General features: G+C 41.4%; 1 protein-coding gene across 3 annotated transcripts in view; it reads right to left on the bottom strand.

The window, feature by feature from the left end:
* CSDE1 (cold shock domain containing E1) overlaps positions 1–18,361 on the bottom strand; it is a 51,063-nt gene that overhangs the window by 17,340 nt on the left and 15,362 nt on the right. For all 3 annotated transcript variants that reach the window (XM_077839084.1, XM_077839086.1, XM_077839085.1), the window contains 11 exons: positions 17,766–17,847; positions 17,044–17,172; positions 16,807–16,932; positions 15,488–15,700; positions 12,553–12,693; positions 12,316–12,474; positions 11,519–11,626; positions 6,481–6,656; positions 5,456–5,568; positions 2,287–2,406; positions 1,808–1,986 (listed from right to left, as the gene is read on the bottom strand). In XM_077839084.1, coding sequence (XP_077695210.1) covers positions 1,808–1,986; positions 2,287–2,406; positions 5,456–5,568; positions 6,481–6,656; positions 11,519–11,626; positions 12,316–12,474; positions 12,553–12,693; positions 15,488–15,700; positions 16,807–16,932; positions 17,044–17,172; positions 17,766–17,847 — 1,546 coding nt within the window. The remainder of the gene's footprint in view (positions 1–1,807; positions 1,987–2,286; positions 2,407–5,455; positions 5,569–6,480; positions 6,657–11,518; positions 11,627–12,315; positions 12,475–12,552; positions 12,694–15,487; positions 15,701–16,806; positions 16,933–17,043; positions 17,173–17,765; positions 17,848–18,361) is intronic.

The following is an 18,361-nucleotide window of genomic DNA, read 5'->3' as shown; positions in this document are numbered from 1 at the left end:
GCAGTACAAAACTATGGATGCACAACCTATAGCTACTGCTTCACAATCTTAATTGAGAGACTGATCTGCTCAGCATATGTCATCTGAAAATAGAATCACTTGTACAATATTCTGACAACTTAGAATGTGATATGAAAACAGTTCATGTTATCAATATTTGCCATATGCTAAAGTTCCTTTCTGAAAAAACAAACCTGCCCTTACAAAACCAATACAAATCTTTTAATACACCATTGTTTGGTAGCTCTGATCAATAACCACCTGTCACAAATATAAAGGGAAGGGTAACTATCTTTATTTATGCAGTAATATAAAATCCCTCTTGGCCAGAGGTACAGAATCCCTTTACCTATAAAGGGTAAAGAAGCTCAGATAACCTGGTTGGCACCTGACCAAAAGGACCAATAAAGGGAGAAAATACTTTCAAATCTGTGGGGGGAAGGTTTTTGCTTTGTCTCTGCGTGTTCTCTGAGACAAAGAGAGACCAAGCATGTAATATAGCTCCTACTGAAGGATACATCTAACTTAGAGAAATAGTAAGTAATAGCAAGGAAATGCGTTAGAGTATCTTTTGTTTTAGCTTGTGAATTTTCCCTGTGCTAAGAGGGAGGTTTATCCGTGTTTTTGTAACTTTAAAGTTTTGTGCAGAGGGGAATCCTCTGCATTTTGAATCTCATTACCCTGTAAAATTACACTCCATCCTGATTTTACAGAGGTGTTTCTTCTACTTTTTTTCTTTCTTTATAATAAAGTTCTGTTTAAGCATCTGATGGGTTTCTAGGATACTAAAAACCAAAGGGTCTGATCTGTGTTCACCTAGTTTACCTATTTGGTTGGTAGATTATTCTCAAGCCTCCCCAGGAAAGAGGGTGAAGAGGCTTGGGGGGGGGACATTTTAGGGAAACAGGAACTCCAAGTGGTCCTTTTCCTGAATCTCTGTCTAACTGACTTGGTGGTGGCAGCAGTACTCATCCAAGGACAAGGAAGGATTTGTACCTTGGGGAAGTTTTTAACCTAAGCTGGTAGAAATAAGCTTAGGGGGTCTTTCATGCAGGTCTCCACATCTGTACCCTAGAGTTCAGGGTGGGGAGGGAACGCTGACACCACCACATTAAGGTTTTGAAATTAATATCAACAATAAACTTCAATCCATCATGCTGGAGTGTTTCTGGAACTGTGCACAAAGTCACTCATTTTGGGTACCGTTGTTTCATCTTGCCCAGAAGCTTATGGCACCACTTAACAGCTCCACATATAACCTCATCTAAATGTACCCAAAATAAGCTTTCAAATGATATATGATGTGGGTGTATAGTGTGAGTACATCAAACTAAAAAAAAATATGGCCCTTTAGAGAATTGCCGCATGCCTACTGAGGCTGAACAATGTGAGCTCCCAGGACTCCTCGACACAGGGGACTGTGACTGGGCACATGGGATAACAGAACAAAAGTTTCTGTGTAACTCTGTTTTCCTTCAAAATTCAAGTCCCAGTATTTCAGAGCTACACAAGTTAGAACCATCAGATGGTTACTCATATAGTAGTTAGGCAGTCTTTCCTAATACAAAATTAACTATCCTTATAATTAAGTTCTGGAATTTGTTGACTGGGAAGCTTCCAAGGGAGGCTGTGGAATCCCCATCATTGGAGATTTAAGAATAGATAGGACAAACATCTGTTAAGGATGGTCTAGGTTTACTGAATCTTGCCTCAATGTGGGGGCTGGACTTGATCTCTCAAAGCCCTTTCCACCCCTGCATTTCTATGATTATGTGAACACTCTTGTCTCAAGGAAGAATCCACTAACCTGATCTTTCACACATTCCACAGTGGCTCTGCGGAAAGGAGTAATGTTACAAGCCATCGTCTGTTCATTCTGACCAAGGACGCAGAGCTGAAACTTGACTGTCTCCCCCTTTTGCAGGCAATCACCCTTGTTTGCCATCCCCACAATTCCAAATGGATAGACCTCTCCTTTCATCTCCCCTAGCAGAGAGGGAAGGAAAACACTGTTTAAGATTTATTTCTATTCCTTCATGAGGAAGTATTCTGAAGTGTTTCTACATTGGACACAATGTTTTTTTCTAGCTAGAAACTTGAATTAAAAGTTTACGTAAGTTGCTAGTTTATAGTTTACTAATCTACAGCCAAAGCTCACTGTCAAACTATACCAAGTGTGAGCTGAACAGACTCATTAAAAGTAATCTCAACTTTACAAACAGTATGTTGGCACTTTAATGCAGGGAAGTGCTGGGGAAGTGCTGAGTCAGGTTTGTTTCTGCTTACCATCCTCCATGACCTCAATCATTCCCTGGTATTCAGTCTGTGTGGGATCTACACTCCGCAGGGGGCGAATTACTTTACCCGTGTAGACAGTTGGATCAGCTTCCTCAGTGGCACCATTCACTGTAAAACAAAGACAGTACACACTGTTTAGATTACATAATTTGGGAGCCTAACCCAATGAGACCTTTACCCCTGATTGGGACCATTTGGTAACACTGCAGTATTACTACAAGTTTTATATTCAGCACAATACCTGAGACACACAGAATCTAGCAAAGGGATGGGCAATTGTTAATCAAGAACCCAGAAGCTTCTAGAAACTGGATAGCAAACCAAAGAGTCAAAGGACTCTCATTCTACCCCATGGCAGCCTATTCAGGAAGGCTGAGTGGATTAGAGCATCCTGAGCCATTCTGATCACTCCCATTGTAGAAGACAGGAATCTGATGTTGCCACAGCATCACTACACTTAAAGCTTTGCAGACACTGATGTCTGAACTGGCATTTCATCGTTTTCATTGTAAATACTTCCGAAAAGAGCAAAGACTACTCAGAAACAGCTCCCTTTTCTGGTGCACTTGATTTATGTACACTAGTATGTCGGGAGTAAAGACCATAAGAATGCTCATACTGGGTCAGACCAAAAGTCCATCTAGCCCAGTATCCTGTCTTCCCACAGTGGCCAATGCCAGGTGCCCCAGAGGCAATGAACAGAACAGGTAATGATCCAGTCCCTGTTGCCTATTCCCAGCTTCTAGCATACAGAGGTTAGGGACGCCATTGATGGACCTATCTTCCATGAACTTATCTAGTTCTTTTTTGAACCCTGTTATAGCCTTGGCCTTCACAACATCCCCTGGCAAAGAGTTCCACAGGTTGACTCTGCATTGTGTGAAAAAACACTTCCTTTTGTTTGTTTTAAACCTACTACCTATTAATTTCATTTGGTGACCCCTAGTTCTTGTGTTATGAGAAGTAGTAAATAACACTTCCTTATTTACTTTCTCCACACCAGTTGTCATTTTATTAGTCTTGAGGGCATTCTGCGGCAAAAAATTAAAAATTCTGCCCCCCTGCCCCCCAAAGTATAAAAGCTCTGCGCACAGTATTTTAAAATTCTGCAAATTTTATTTGTCAAATAAATGTGGAGGCTCCAGCATGGCATTGGGGACCCCAGGCCACTGGCTGCACAGAGGTGGGAGATGACTATGCAGCCCCCCCCGCCCCCCCCCCGGGACAAGCGGTAAGGCTGCACCCAACCCTGATGCAGTGCAAGGACTGGGCCTGCCCCAGAAACACCCCAGGGCCCTGACCCTTTGTGTCAAGTGCACCAGGTGTGGATGGGCAGGCAGGCAGGCTCAGCAAGGTAGGATCCAAGTATGAAGGACCTTAGAGTGAGGGGAGCCAGGTGTGGGTTGAAGGGGCTCTGTGTGGGTTAATCTGGGTGGGAATGGTTCAGTGGGGGATCCAGGTGCAGGGGTGATCCGGATGCACAGGGGCTTGTCGGGGGGGGGGGGGCGGGGGGTGGTTCTGGGAGCAATGGTAATGGGACTCTGCAGGGCAGCCCAGGAGAAGGTGGTTGGGATTCAGCAGGAGATGTGTTTGGGTGTGGGAGGGATAGAGCTCGGCAGGGGGTCTAGGTGTGCGGGGCTCAGTGGGGTGGGGATCCAGGTGCAGCTGGTTGGGGCTCAGTACAGTGGGGATCTGGGTGCAGGTGGCTCGTTGGGGTGGGGCTCGTCAAGGGGGTTCGGATGCACAGAGGTTGGGTTGATGAGAGAGCAGCTCCCCCTGAGAAGCGATGGGTGCAGAAAGTGCGGGGGGTGGGTTGGGGATTTGCAGAGCTTCCTATAGCCAGGGGAGAAATCTGGGAGGGGGGGTCTGACACAGCCCCTGATACTGTGCAGGGGGAAGAGGAAGTCCAGTCCCCCCAGCCCAGCCGGGACTAGCAGCTGAGCCCAGCACAGGATAGGAGTCACCTGCCGGGTCTTCTCCAGTCCTGCTCCGTGCCCCACAGTGATTTACCTCTCTGCCAGCTGCCCTGGGCACCTGAAACGTACTGCTAGGGAGGGTCATATGACCACTCTTGTGGCTTCCCTGTCAGACAGTCCTTTTTTTTTTTTCCAGGGAAGCAAAGAAATCTGCAGGGGATAAATTCTGTGCATGCACAGTGGCACAGAATTCCCCCGGGAGTAAAATTTTAAAGACATCATATCCCCCCTTAGTCATCTCTTTTCCAAGCTGCAAAGTCCCAGTCTTATTAATCTCCCCTCATACAGAAGCCATTCCATATCCCTAATAACTTTTGTTGCCCTTTTCCAAATTCCAATATATCTTTTTTGAGATGGGGCAACCATTTCTGCATGCAATATTCAAAATATGGGTGTACCATGGATTTATATAGAGGCAATATGACATTTCTCAAGGCTCTTTTGTAAAGTATATTCTTCCTTCTGCTTAACCCAACCATGACCTCTTACCCCCATGTTTTTTCCAACCTGATCTTCTACTCCTTGCTGATCATTTTCTCTCTATAGATATCTTCTATGCACTGAATTCCCTCCCAGTCCCCAGATACCAGGGCAACAACCCTTTACTCAAATCCCCAAGAGACCTATTTTTGTTAGGAATCAGCCCCCAAAACAAACAGAATTGAAAGTTTGAGGAAAGTTACCTAAGCAACTCTTCCTCGGGGCCTCACACAATCAACTTTCTATTCCCCTCTTAGACTCAGCTTTTCATAACAGGTAGTCAATTGTCTTGTACAGTCACAAGCATGCTGTCAGTATTTGGTAGACAAGAATAATCCAATTCTCATACAACTCAGGCAGCGTGCTCTAGAAGCTGGAATCAGGTAAGAGCCACTATCTTTGAGCTGTTGCTGTCTACAGACTGTTCTTGCTTGATTAGCTCCCACCTCTCCTGACACAGTAAGCAGCTCTCAAAGGGCTCTTCCTAAGAAGAGGGAAGATGTCCTTCAGAAGTCCTAAAGTGACCAGACCAATTCTGGTCTGCTGTACACCATTATCACAATTTCTGTAATCGTGTTCCAGATGTACTTTAGACTAGAGTTCCAAGCAAGACACTGCCAGCCTTTGTCCATTAACCCAGAACTCCCTACAAAATTGCAAGTGCCCTTTTGCTAAGAGAGAAGTTACTGAACATAGTTTACCTGCATGTGTTTTGTTCACCTTTTCTGCACTGACTTTATTTCCTTTGCCTTTTGATAAGCTGTATTCCACCATGTCCCCAAGTTCCAGGCTATCGACATCACCAGAGAATTCACTGCATGGGAGAAGTTATGCACGTTTTGCTTTAGTTACATGCTCATCAACAAAGCCACTCACCCAGCAACAAAGTGGAAGGGACAGAACCTTTACACTTCAGCAGGCTCACCAATTTCATTACTACAAGACCTTACAATTTGGATGCAAGCGTTTTGCTCAATGTTTACAGATTATTTAAATCTACCCAATAGCCATTTTTTTCTCTTCATACAAGAAGTTTACAGTAATCAATTTGGCTATTGGAACAGAGTGAAATAAATTATGCTTCCCATGAAGCAGGTCACGATCAGTAATCCAAGTCCAGGGCATGGATAATAAGATTTATTCTGAACCAGCAACTGTTAAGATAATGCATTAAATCCTGCATGAAGGATAGGTCAAAACTGAGCATCCCTTAAATATACCCGTGTTAAATGAAAGGACTGTTCCAAATCCCAAGAGTTTCCCAGCTCATTAGAAGTCAGGACTGCATCTCCGATCAACTCCCAAATTCTCTGCTGAGCAACTTACCTGATGTAGGATACTAGTTCCTTACCATTACATATGCTTGCCAGAGTGTCTTTGCCTGCTAGCAGGCAGTTAAGACTAATTCAGAAAAGGAGTCTGTCATTCCCATTACTCCTAACAGAAGTCCTCTCAGAGAATACTGAAAATATACCTTTGCACCAGGAGTCTCAACCTGCATAATCCACCACCAATGAAGCTCTAAAACAGTACATTCCTCTAGCTGTAGTTATACGACTAGTCTACGACAGAGTCTCTGAATACTTAAGATACAGGATGTTAAACAGCAAAGCCTGCAGCAGCCCTGTGGAAGTGGTTAATTAGAAGTTTCTCAGATACTTAAACTTATGCACATGGTGTGTAGAAAACAGATTAACACTCAGCAATAGAAAAGGGAGTCACTCACCTGTAATGGAAGAAGATCTCCTTATCATGATTGGCCGTTTCAATAAATCCAAAGTTATCTTTCAGGGTTGCCACATACCCCACAAGCCTCTTGGAGTTGTAGTTGCGACCAAGCATTCTGACAGAAACTGCTGTCTGCAAACCTGTTCTCTTCACTTCACAAACACTGAATTCAACCTGTTTGTCAGAATGAAGAAAAAAAGTAAGTTTTGTATTTATTTTATTAGAATGGTTAATGAAATGTCTTCCTGGGGAGGAAGAGAGAAAGCAGTATTACTCCAGCCACTGCTCTTCACCCAAAAAAGGTGAAGTTTAACATCACACAATAAATGAATAAACTAAAATAACTGGCCACAATACAAATGGATGGATTTTTAAAACCTTTGCATTTCTGATCTTATACAGATCAGAAACATGGACACCGCTTATAGAAGACCTCAGGAAGCTGGAAGCATTTCCTATGCTTTGCCAGCAGTGACTACTATGCATAAGATGCTGATTTTTATCAGCAATGGGTATGTATTACTCAGACTTTAAGGCCAGAATCATGATCATGGATCATGATCATCCAGTCTGACCTTCTGTATATATTGCAGGCCAAAGAACCTGAACCATTCACTTCTGCAGGAGGCCCATAACTTCTTGCTGAGTTACTGACAACTTCCAGTTACAGAAAATCCACCATTTACTCTAGTTCAAAGCAGCAAGTGACACAATGCTGCAGAGAAAGGTGACCAATCTGACCTGGGGAAAAAAATTCCTTCCATAACCCCCGATATGGCAATCAGTTAGACCTTGAGCATGGGGGTAAAACCCACCAGAGAAAGAATTCTCTGAAGTAACTCAGCTCTCTCCATCTCAAGCTGTTGGAGATATTTATTAACAGTCACAGATGGGCCATGTCATTTTAGGCAATCACATCACCCCCTCCATAAACCTATCAAACTCAGTCTTAAAACAAGTTGTTTTTTGCACCCACTACCCACCTTAAAGGGCTGTTCAAAACCACACTCCTTCGATGGTTAGAATCCATTACCTAATTTCGAGCCTAAACTTGTTGATGGCCAGTTTACACCCATTTCTTCTTGTGCCAACATTAGTCCTCAACTTAAATAACTCCTCTCCTTCCCCGGTATTTAACCCTCATGTATTTATAGATAGCAAGCGTATTTCCCCTCATCCTTTGTTTTGTTAGGCTAAACAAGACAAACTCCTTAGTCTCCTCTGGGTTCTTCCATTTGCCTGATCATCCTAGTAGACCTTCTCTGTACCTGTTCCAATTTGAACTGATCTTTCTTGAACACGGGAGACCAGAATTGCACAATATTCCAGATGAAGTCTCACCAGTGCTTTGCATAATGGTAATGACACTTCCCTATCTCGATTGGAAATACTTTGCCTGATGCATCCTAGGCCTGCATAATCTGCCCCCCCGCCCAGCTGCATCATGTTGATGGCTCAGTCATCTTGTAATCAACCAATTCACCCAGGTCTTCCTCCTCTGTTGTGTCCAACTGATTCCCAGTTTTTACTATAAATTCTTGTTGTTCATCCCAGGGTGCATGACCCTACAGTTTGCACCATTAAATTTTTTCCCATTTCTATTACTCCAGTTTTCAAAGTTGTCCAAATCTTCTTGTAGGATATTCCAGTCCTCTTCTGTATTGGCAACACTTCCCAACTTTGTGTCACCTGCAAATTAACAACACACCTCCACTTTATATGCCTAAGTCATTAATTAAAATGTTAAGGACTGGTCCCAAGACTGATCCTTGAGGAACTACATTAGTAGCCTCCCTTCAGCCTGGCAGTTCACATTTCAGCATGACCCGTTGTAGCTTCTCCTTTAAACAGTTTCTTACCTACCTTTTGATTCTTGCATTAATCCCCATCTTCTAAAATTTAACTAATAACTTTCCATGTGGCACTGTATCAAATGCTACACTAAAATCCACATAGATTAGATCTGCTGCATTTCCTTTTTCTAAAAGGAACATCAGTTATTTTCTCACAGAAAGATCAGGTTCATCTTTGTAAAACCATGTTGTATTTTATCCCAATTACTGTTTACCTCTATGTCTTCAACTACCCTTTCAAAATTTGTTCTATCACCTTACATACAACTGAGGTCAAACTAATGGGCCTGTAGTTTCCCAGATCACTTTTTTCCTATTAAAATATAGATACCATATTTGAAATTCTCCAATCATTTGGGAACAGTCCCTGAGTTTACAGATTTGTTAGAAATTCTTGCTACTGGACTTGCAATTCCATGTGCCAGTTCCTCTAATCTCCATCCAGGAATATTATCCAGGCCTGTGGATATGGTCCCATTAAGTGTTTGAGTTTGGCTTCCACCTCAAATGTGGTAATTTCTTCTTCCTTATCCTTATTCCCCATTAGTTACCCTGCCACTGCCTCCAAGCTCCTCACTATCCCTGTTAAAAACTGAGCCAAAGCATTTGTTTAGGTGTTGGTCCAAACCTAGATCTATGATCTGCACCCCATCCTCAATGCTTAGCACTCCCATTTCTTTGTTTTTCTTTTTAAAGTATGGATAAAGAATCTTTTACTATCAGTTTTAATTTCCTTTGCAAGGTCCAAATCTGCTTGGCTTTTAGCAGTTCTCACCTTTTCCCCTATACTTTAAGGCTTCCAAGAGGTAGCATTCCTTGTTGAGCCATTCATTCTGCTTTCTCATAGTAACTTGTTTCAGATGCTTTTTCCATCCAGTTTGACCTGCAATCCATCCCTACAAATTTTTTCCTCCTTGCTTGGGATGCAGGTTTTCGATACTTTAAGTTGCAGAAACTAATTTCAAGCCTCCTCCAACATCCAGATCCTTGAGTTCTTTAAAAATCGACTCCACTTTCATAATTCCCTTAATTTTTTTTTAGTTTGCCCTTTCAAAATCAAGGACCCTGGTTGGAGACCTATTCTTGTTCATCCTTCCACTTAAAACTGAATTAACTCACGATCACTCGAACCAAGTTTGTCCTCTATAACCAGTTCTTGTGAGGTCCTCAAGACTTACCAGTACTAATCCTAAAATGGTTATGCACAAGCACTATCCCAGTAGAGCCTCTGTTACCATTCTCTCCCAAGTAATTTTGACCCAGTTTCCATTATATCCATTCCATCACTTCTACATTTCTTTAGTTTAACTCATCATTAATAAGCTATGCTACGCTACCACCTTTGCCTTTTTCTGAACAGCACATACCCTTCAATTCCTATATTTTAGCCATGACGACTATTCCACCATGTTTCCATTATCCCTATGATATCAGGTTTCAATTCCTGCACCAGCAGTTCTAGTTCCTCCGTTTTGTTACCCAGGCTCCTTGCATTGGTGTACAGACACCTTAATTCTTTCTTCTTCGCTTCAACCATATTCCCTGCCCAACTACATACAGTCATTTTACTGCCAGTACTGCCCACCTGTTATTGTCATTTCTTCTTGTTATCCATTTGCTTACCCTCTGTTCCTTTCCCCATTACTGTATTATCTGAGTTGATTTTCCCCACTCTCAATATTAGCATCTCCCAACCATTTATCCTGAACTCCTAGTTTAAAGCTTTTAATCAGTTGTGCCAACCTCCATCCCAGAAGTCCATTTCCCTAATTACTGAGGTGGAGTCCATCCCATAAGAACAGTCTTCTGTCCAGGAATGCTTCCCAGTGGTCAGACATCCTCAAACCCCCTTTTAGCACCACTGCCTGAGCCATCTATTGATCATCCTAATCTTCTCCTGCCTTCACATACTTCCTCTAGGGACAGACAGAATCCCACTGAGAACAGGCCTTCAGAAGACTGAAGTCACCATCTGTCACAACTGTCTGGCACTTTTTCACCATATAGCCTGCTTCAGAGAAAGTCCCACACATTCAGCCCTCAAGACTGGACTTGAGCTCAGGAGAAGAAATTACCTGGCCATGGTCTGTAGGCAGCCACATGATTGTCCATCATTAACTTGGTTGGATCGGATCAGTACTAACCCTGTCAAGCCTTTAGACACCTGGAATACAGCTGTATAGTGTGGCCACGGACGCTAAGCGCTACAGAACTTTGCGGTTTAAGTGCATTGTTGAGGACTGCTCTTCAAACATCTACCCATTACACTCATATCTACTTCAATAGGTTCCCCTTGGACTTCCCTTACTCCATGTGAAGCAGCAAGTGAGCAGTAAGCAACTATTGCTAAAGGTAGACTAACCATGTAGCATGCTGTTATCAATTCTCGTACCCACATACAAGGTGTTATTTCCCTATAGTTCACCTTTCTGTCCTACAATTGTCTCCATCCTCAAGAAGCTTGAGTATCACAACACAGTCCATTTCAGTTTAGGTCTTGTGGGGAGGAAGGGGGTTATTAGCTTGAACAAATAGTATTTTCATGGTATGCCATCTGAAGACCAACCACTCTATCTGGGTTTCCTTCCAGATCTTCTCATTGGTCCCTCTGCCTACTTTATGCATTTTATATCACCACCCACAGTAAGAATAGCCTCCCACACACCATGAACAAGCATTCTCCCTTTCCTTCAAATCCACTTTGCATAAAGTCTTTTCATACATCCTCTTGGACAGTCCTCACAGGAAAACACGCAGACAATTTTCCCATGCATATTATACTAATTCAGTCTAAGCTCTTCAGGAACAATCTCCTACCATTTGAGCACCCTTTACATGTATGATGCCATATAAGTAATTACCAGTAAAGCAATGTACAACTCTTAGATGAGGCACACTGCAGGAGCTTCAGAAATATCTTCTGTATAATTGGCAAGGGGGGTGGAGGGGAGAGAAAAGAAGGAGGGAGAGAGAGGAAGGCTATTCACCAGGCCTGGTTGAAGAAGTGTACTGAATACCAAAATGGGAAAGGGAATGTATAACAGAAGAGGAAAAAACAGTTCACACATTATTCTTCACTCCTTTCTGAACTAGTCTTTGACCGCAATAGCTGGGTAAAGCAAAAGGTCACAATTTGTAGCTCACAGAAAGATCACATATATTTTGGGAACTTAGTTATATTGCCTTATCTCCTATCTGAGGGTTAGTAGATCCTTCCACATCCTTGGCCTGATAAGAAACAGTCAGTTTCTCTCCACAATCATCATACGCGATTATTCCCTCTTCAGCTTCCTAAAGAGAAATAACAAGATTCATTATAAAGCAGAGACTAATTGGTAGATGCATGCTTTTTAAGTGCCTGAGTCAATACAAATGCAGTTTATTTAACATTTGTTTTACACAATAGCTGTCCAGTAGTCAGTAAAGGCAATAACCAAATGGCAGACATACTTCAGAACCTGAAAATAGTATAAAATTTGGGACTATTCCTATCAGTTAAACATGGTTTACCTATACAACGTTTTTGAAATGGTGTGTGCCACTATTTCAAATAGGCATTTAGCTGAAACTTAAGTAGTGAGCACCGTCACTTTTGATGGTACAATTTTAAACACTTGGAGGCATGGATATGCCTACTCTACCTCTAGCCTGTGTTTCGGCAAATTCACACAACTTGGCGAGCCACTAACAAAGGAGGAGAAGTTTCCCACAAGGCTCTGAAGACAGTTATCCCACACAAGACTGGAACGAATGTTTTCAGCTACTACATCCCTTCTGAGAGCCCGAAGTTGCATTTCTATTATTCTGCTTCAGCCAAATACCAGCTGTTTAGCTGACTTTTACCATTAGCCATGCAGTACAGTCACTCATGACCAGGCAAATATTTCCAGAAATTAAGTTAAATACATTTTATAAAAGTGTATCCTCAGTTCAAGACAGAAAACTAAATGGCTAATGCACACCTAGAGAAACAGCATTACCTTCTCTTTGCTTTTATTTGGGCTAGTGGCTTTGGCAGAAGTGGCTTCTTTTTCTATAGTGCCCACAAAGCGGTGATCTGACTGGCTGTGGAATGAAACCGTGCCCTTAGGAAGCTTCTTAATCCTTATAGCATGATTTCTTTGGGCAGACAGCATATCCTGGAAAACAAGACCCACAGTACTTTAAAATGAACACATTACTTCTATTAGTATTTAAAAAGTTGTAATTTTACTCACAGGAACCACAGTAAACTCTACTTCATCTGAAATGTGGAGCTGGTTTCCATCCAGAATTTCACTGAAGTGAAAGAACATGCGGGCATCCCGATCAACACATTTAATGAAACCAAAGCCATCTCTCATTGCTGCAATCACACCCTGGGGACACACAAAGATACAGGACACCTTGTCAGTTGTTGTAGCCAGTGAAAAGTAATTAGAGTTTTTAAGATGTCTGTCTGCACAGAGCTGCACTTGTGGGATGTATAATATCCTTAGCACATGACCAGAGCCTTATAAGAATGACTGCTGGTACACGCACATGCTCCCTTGTAGATCACAGTACGCAACCCCAGGGACAAGAGGAGATACAAAATGGGTCCAACCCAGTTTCTTTTGCATTTCAAAGTCTCTGAAAAGGGAGAGGAGTGCAAGTATGGATCTTTATATGCAATCCCTAGAAGAGTTACAGCATAAAGAAGCATCTTTCCTTTTCAGAATTGCTGATATAGATCCCATTGTGGGAAACGAGCAGTAACAATTCTTAGAGGGTGGTCCAAAGGAAAAAAGTAATTCCAAATTTCCAAGACACATCATCCCAAGGCTAAAAACCTGCCTCTAAGCTCTGCAAGCACTGGACAGAAGACCTAAGACTCAAGTGAGGAAGGGTCAGTAGTCCTTGTAAGAACTTAATAGGATGTGCTATTGCAGAGGATTCATGCACAACCACAGTTGTATGCAGATACAGCTACCAAGCGACCCTAAGAGAACTCAGGGAAAGTCTGGAACGTTTGACTGAAACCAAAGATATTTTCATCTTTAAAGCGTATGCTTCTCTTGTGAAAGATTTATGGCTGCCTAGAAAGATTAGTTTATTTTCTCATTCGCAATCAGTATCTGACCTCATGACTAATGCCTTGATCCCAGCTTCCAGAAATCACAGAATATCAGGGTTGGAAGGGACCTCAGGAGGTCATCCAGTCCAACCCCCTGCTCAAAGCAGGGCCAATCCCCAATTAAATCATCCCAGCCAGGGCTTTGTCAAGCCTGACCTTAAAAACTTCTAAGGAAGGAGATTCTACCACCTCCCTAGGTAACGCATTCCAGTGTTTTACCACCCTCCTAGTGAAAAAGTTTTTCCTAATATCCAACCTAAACCTCCCCCACTGCAACTTGAATATTTGATCTTATTTGATCAAATATTCGATCTTAGTGAAGAACCTGCCTTGCGACAGGATCTCCACCTGAACTGGCAGAAGAACTGAAGGTTTGATGCTAGCAAAACTGAGAAACCGAAGTTGGAGTTTAGTATATAGCTGGGAAGAAAAACCATCCCATAACAGATTAGTTCCCCGCCGTCTCTAACAGAAAGTAGGAACTCAAAATACCTCATTTTTACAAAGCAGAAATTTGAAGACGAACATCAATCTCTTTGAGAGACTTCATATTCAACATTGCATTTTCAGCTCAGGAAGGCACCCAAGGTATTTTCTTTGCTTGAACTTGTCAAACAGTATTTGAACACAAGTAATTTAGGTCTTTCTGTGAGTAATTCCTGATTTCTGCCAAATAGTTTGGACTAAGTTCAGACCTTGAATACTTTGTGAATTGTTCATTACAACTATCCACTCTCTGCAATAAAGAGCATGCAACTGGTCACATGGTATCATTTCCGCTCCATTACTAGAAAAGAGACTAACAGGCTAATGGTGAGTAATCCAGATCTGGGAAGAATTTCAGGAAACATGCAACATTTGTGAACACTTTCATGAGTGCCAGTTGTCATCCAGCTACTCAAACAGTATGACCAAAGAGTGAGCTATTTAGCTGCAAATATTTTTTCTAAGTCAATTAGTTCCAGGTCTTTGCTGAGTAAGTAAAAATGCTACCCAAACTGCTTCTTAAAATGGATACCAAGGGCAAGCTCCTCCTTGCCCACTTCTATAATATATGGAAAATGCATGTCAGGACTTACAGCAGAAGAAAAAAGTTCTTAAGGCAGATCACCTAGAGTTTAGTATATTTTATGGTGTATGGTTGGATTTGAGATGCTGAATTATATGGTGGCCCAAGCAACTCCCCCAAATTATGCTGAAACCACAGTTAATTCCTTTTCAACTGTCTATAGGGATGAAAGGCATCCCCCTCAGCACATTCTTTGGTGTTGTCCACCACAGAGTCTGAGCTCCTGAAACCACTAAGAAGCACAAGCTGTCCTGTGAAGAAAAAAAATGAAGTCTTTTAACCAGCTTTCCATCAAACCATACTGAAGGTGTCACATGTGCAGGAAGCCTCAGGAGGAACCTTATGGAGCGGTCAAGTAGATCCTGCAGCAGCTTTTTTCTTAAGCTTCGGGAATCTATCCTTTGGCAAGCATGCTGTTAGAGACTTTGCATCCAAAAACAGCTCTATGAATTCCACTGTGAATTGGAGCAAACGGATTTTTTTATGCTTGGATTTTTAGACTAGAAGTAGAGGGCACGCACAGTCTGAAGAGCTAACAAGTTCTTATGTGGATTTACAGAGGAACAATTGGGGGTTAACATCAGTTTTCAGAGTCTGAATCTCAGGGTGAGTGGATTGATTTAAAAGTTGGCAAACAGGAAGCCTTAATTTAAAATACAATAAAACCTCAGCATTATGAACTGACTAGTCAACCACACATCATTTGGAACCAGAAGTACACAGGAAGCAGTAGAGGAAAAAAGCAAATACAGTACAGTACTGTGTTAAATGTAAACTACTACTAAAGGGAAAGCATTTTTCTTCAGAGTAGTTTTCAGTGAAGATGTCAAGAGATGCATTAGAATATATCAACTTAAAACAAAAAACCCTCAGTACAATCCTGATTAAGCCATCATACCTCTCCCCCCGCGCTGCGCCCCCTCCCCCCCCCCGAGTACATGCCTATATACAAAGATCTATTTTTTTTTTTTTTAAAAAAGATACTTGCCATTTCTCTAGCTTCACTAGTAAACTGGAAAGTATTGTGAAGAACTTCAATATTGGTGGCTCGTTCCAATTTGTCACGTCGATCTGTAGAAATGTTGAATCTAACATGGTCACCTTCCAGCAGCGTCACCTTGGATTTTGTATCTTTGTCTCCAAATGGAAGTTCCTTAGGAATCACAAAGTCAACTTTGATGCGTCCGGGCAATGGGTCATTCTGGTGGCCCCGTAGAAAGGAAGAGAAATTTTTGATGAACCAGCTATTCCTTCCAGACTCTAAACTGAGCCTTGAAAGAAATTCATTAGTTGTATTTCAACTGACTATGAATTGGTCTTTGAGTTTTCCCGTAAGTATCAGTAGATTACTACTTAGGACTTCAGACCTCAGATTTTACATATGAGAACACTAAGACAGAGGTTAAGTGACCTACCCAGGGTTACAGCAATTCAGTGGCCCATGCTGCCTGCCTCCTACATAAAACTAATAAGACTTCAGCGATTGCCCCAAAACAGAACTCAATGTTTTCAAGCACTTGTTGAATAGAAGTGTCAACCTGTTTCTATATTCAGCCTTCTGACTCGCAGATGGGGTAGTATGTCTAATGTAAGAGCCCCTTGAGCCTCAAGACAATCACAGGAAACAGATACCTTCTACGATAGAGTATTTTCTTGAAGAAACAAGGATACAGTAACACAAACTGTTCTGAAAGGTGAGGTACACCTATTAGGCTTTCCTCAAAAGAAACATCAAACGATGTCTGCGTTTAGGACCTTGGATGTTGTCTGAGTTATCACCCACAACAATCCTCAAGGAAAAAAAAACAAAACAAAAACAAAACCCCAACCCCCAAACTTTTCAACCCAGCAGCAGATGAAAAGATCTGTCTCCGTCCTTTTAAAAGGCAGGATTCTCCCCCCACCACAGTCCCTTTCTTTAGTTCACATTTCCACAACAGTTCTTTACATTCAGATGATCGTTTTTACCATTCACATAAAAATGTAGAGTCATCTTAACACTTGCTCTTTAACCTTCCCCATTGGTAGCAGCCACTACAGATACAAGTAGTGATTTTTTAGTAACATAACATCCATAATGTAATAATTTTACTTTGAATAATGTTATGGGGCTAAGATGCTAGAATCTAAACTGTGCTGTTGGAGATAAAACCCTCTCATACCACTCTACAGCAGAATCTTCATGTTTCAGCATTTGTGCTGAAATGTAAGAGCAGCACAATACAATTTGGACTAGATGAACACCTTTCTTCTGTTTCAGACATGCAAATGTTGGGAAGATGACCTCTAAGAAATATTTAAATTTACCTGATTTTTGTTGGGTACTTTTGGGATTACTTTGGTTACAGTCCCATCAAAATGTTCAATGCTGATATCTTCAAAAATAACAGTTCCTTGAGGCAGTAGTCTTACATCTGTTGCGACTTCTTTACCCTATGAGCAGAAAGTAAATCAAAACAAGGTAAGAGGTATAAGTTACCAGAAGACTGTCAGTTTTTATATGTATTTGAATCTTGTCTTCAATTTTACCGAATTTGATCTTACATTTCTGTCTTTGATTGTAAACTCCACATCATCACCAGGCTGTAAGGCTTCTAAGTCACCTTTAAATTCACTATAGTGAAAGAATATCTCCTTTACGACATCGCCCCTTTCAATAAATCCAAAAGCCTCCTAAGAGAACATACAATGTTTAGCAAATAGTCAACTGTCTAAAACACCAAGACAATAGCTTTACTTTGAAGTCTGATAAAAAGTAAAGTCCTCAGATAAAACCAAGCAATGAGAAAAAGCCAAATAAAATGTTGCAGACTAAGTGTGCCCCCAGATGATCTACAGCAGACTTAACCACTGGAGACTCAACCAACCTCAACCACTGCTGGTGGCCCCAGCAACCAACACCAAAGCAGTGCATCCAGGAGCAACAGGGAGGGGCTTCTACTCCCTCCTCCCCCAAAAACAGCCCAGGAGGCTGTGACCACAAGAAGAGCTCCTGGTGGTGTCATTTGAGAAACGCTGATCTACAGCTACTGAACCATTTGTATAAAGATATTTTTGAAACTTAAGACATATAATGGGAAAAACAACATTACTACAGCCATCTTAAAGAAAAGAAATAGTCAAGAGTAATTGTGTTAAAAACTGTTAATGGATCAAGTCCTGAAGTGTTTAAGTGCCTTCTGTGCCCAACCTTTTACTATGCAGAGCATATACATATACTGTGCCTTTCAAACAGCTCTAAAAAGTTAAGAGTAAATCCTACTTACCTTCATGGCACAAACTACTCCTTGACAGCGGGCTTGTTTCTTTTTCAATAGCATAATGTTACGAGCACTTACAGCACCAGTACTAGGAAAAAGGGTAGATTACGATGACAAAGTGGACTTAAGCAGGGCCTCATAACAATTAGACAAATTTCATAAGCATATCAGATTTAATACAACTTTCTTATTTGCTATTTGACAGGGCAAGGTAGAGGAAACTAGAACATGCTACTCTTGCCAAGTAAAACTAAAAATCTTTTAAGTAAAGGTCTATTTAGCTAATCTTTTCTTGCTTTAAATATACACCCATTTGCAATTTAAGATCTTTGAACTAAAGCAAGAAATGCTAGACTATTATGTTTGAGATTCGATAGTTCTTTACAGAAGTAAATATAAGAGATGCAATTACTTTTAAACTTGATAAAAGTACTTGCATCAGACATACGGCACCTTTGGCCAACACAATCAAAAAGACAGTTTCAGGAATTCTGGTAAACAAGTTTTGATTTCTAAATCTTGTGTGTAAGCACTAGCTTCTATGATAAATTGGAGAATTGGTCTGAATTTAATCAGATGAAACTGAATACAGATAAAGTCAA

Source organism: Eretmochelys imbricata, chromosome 21 (assembly GCF_965152235.1).
Source record: "Eretmochelys imbricata isolate rEreImb1 chromosome 21, rEreImb1.hap1, whole genome shotgun sequence".
Lineage (NCBI taxonomy): Eukaryota > Metazoa > Chordata > Testudines > Cheloniidae > Eretmochelys > Eretmochelys imbricata.
The sequence above is the reverse complement of the archived record's forward strand: the minus strand, read 5'-3'. Positions and strand labels throughout refer to the sequence as shown.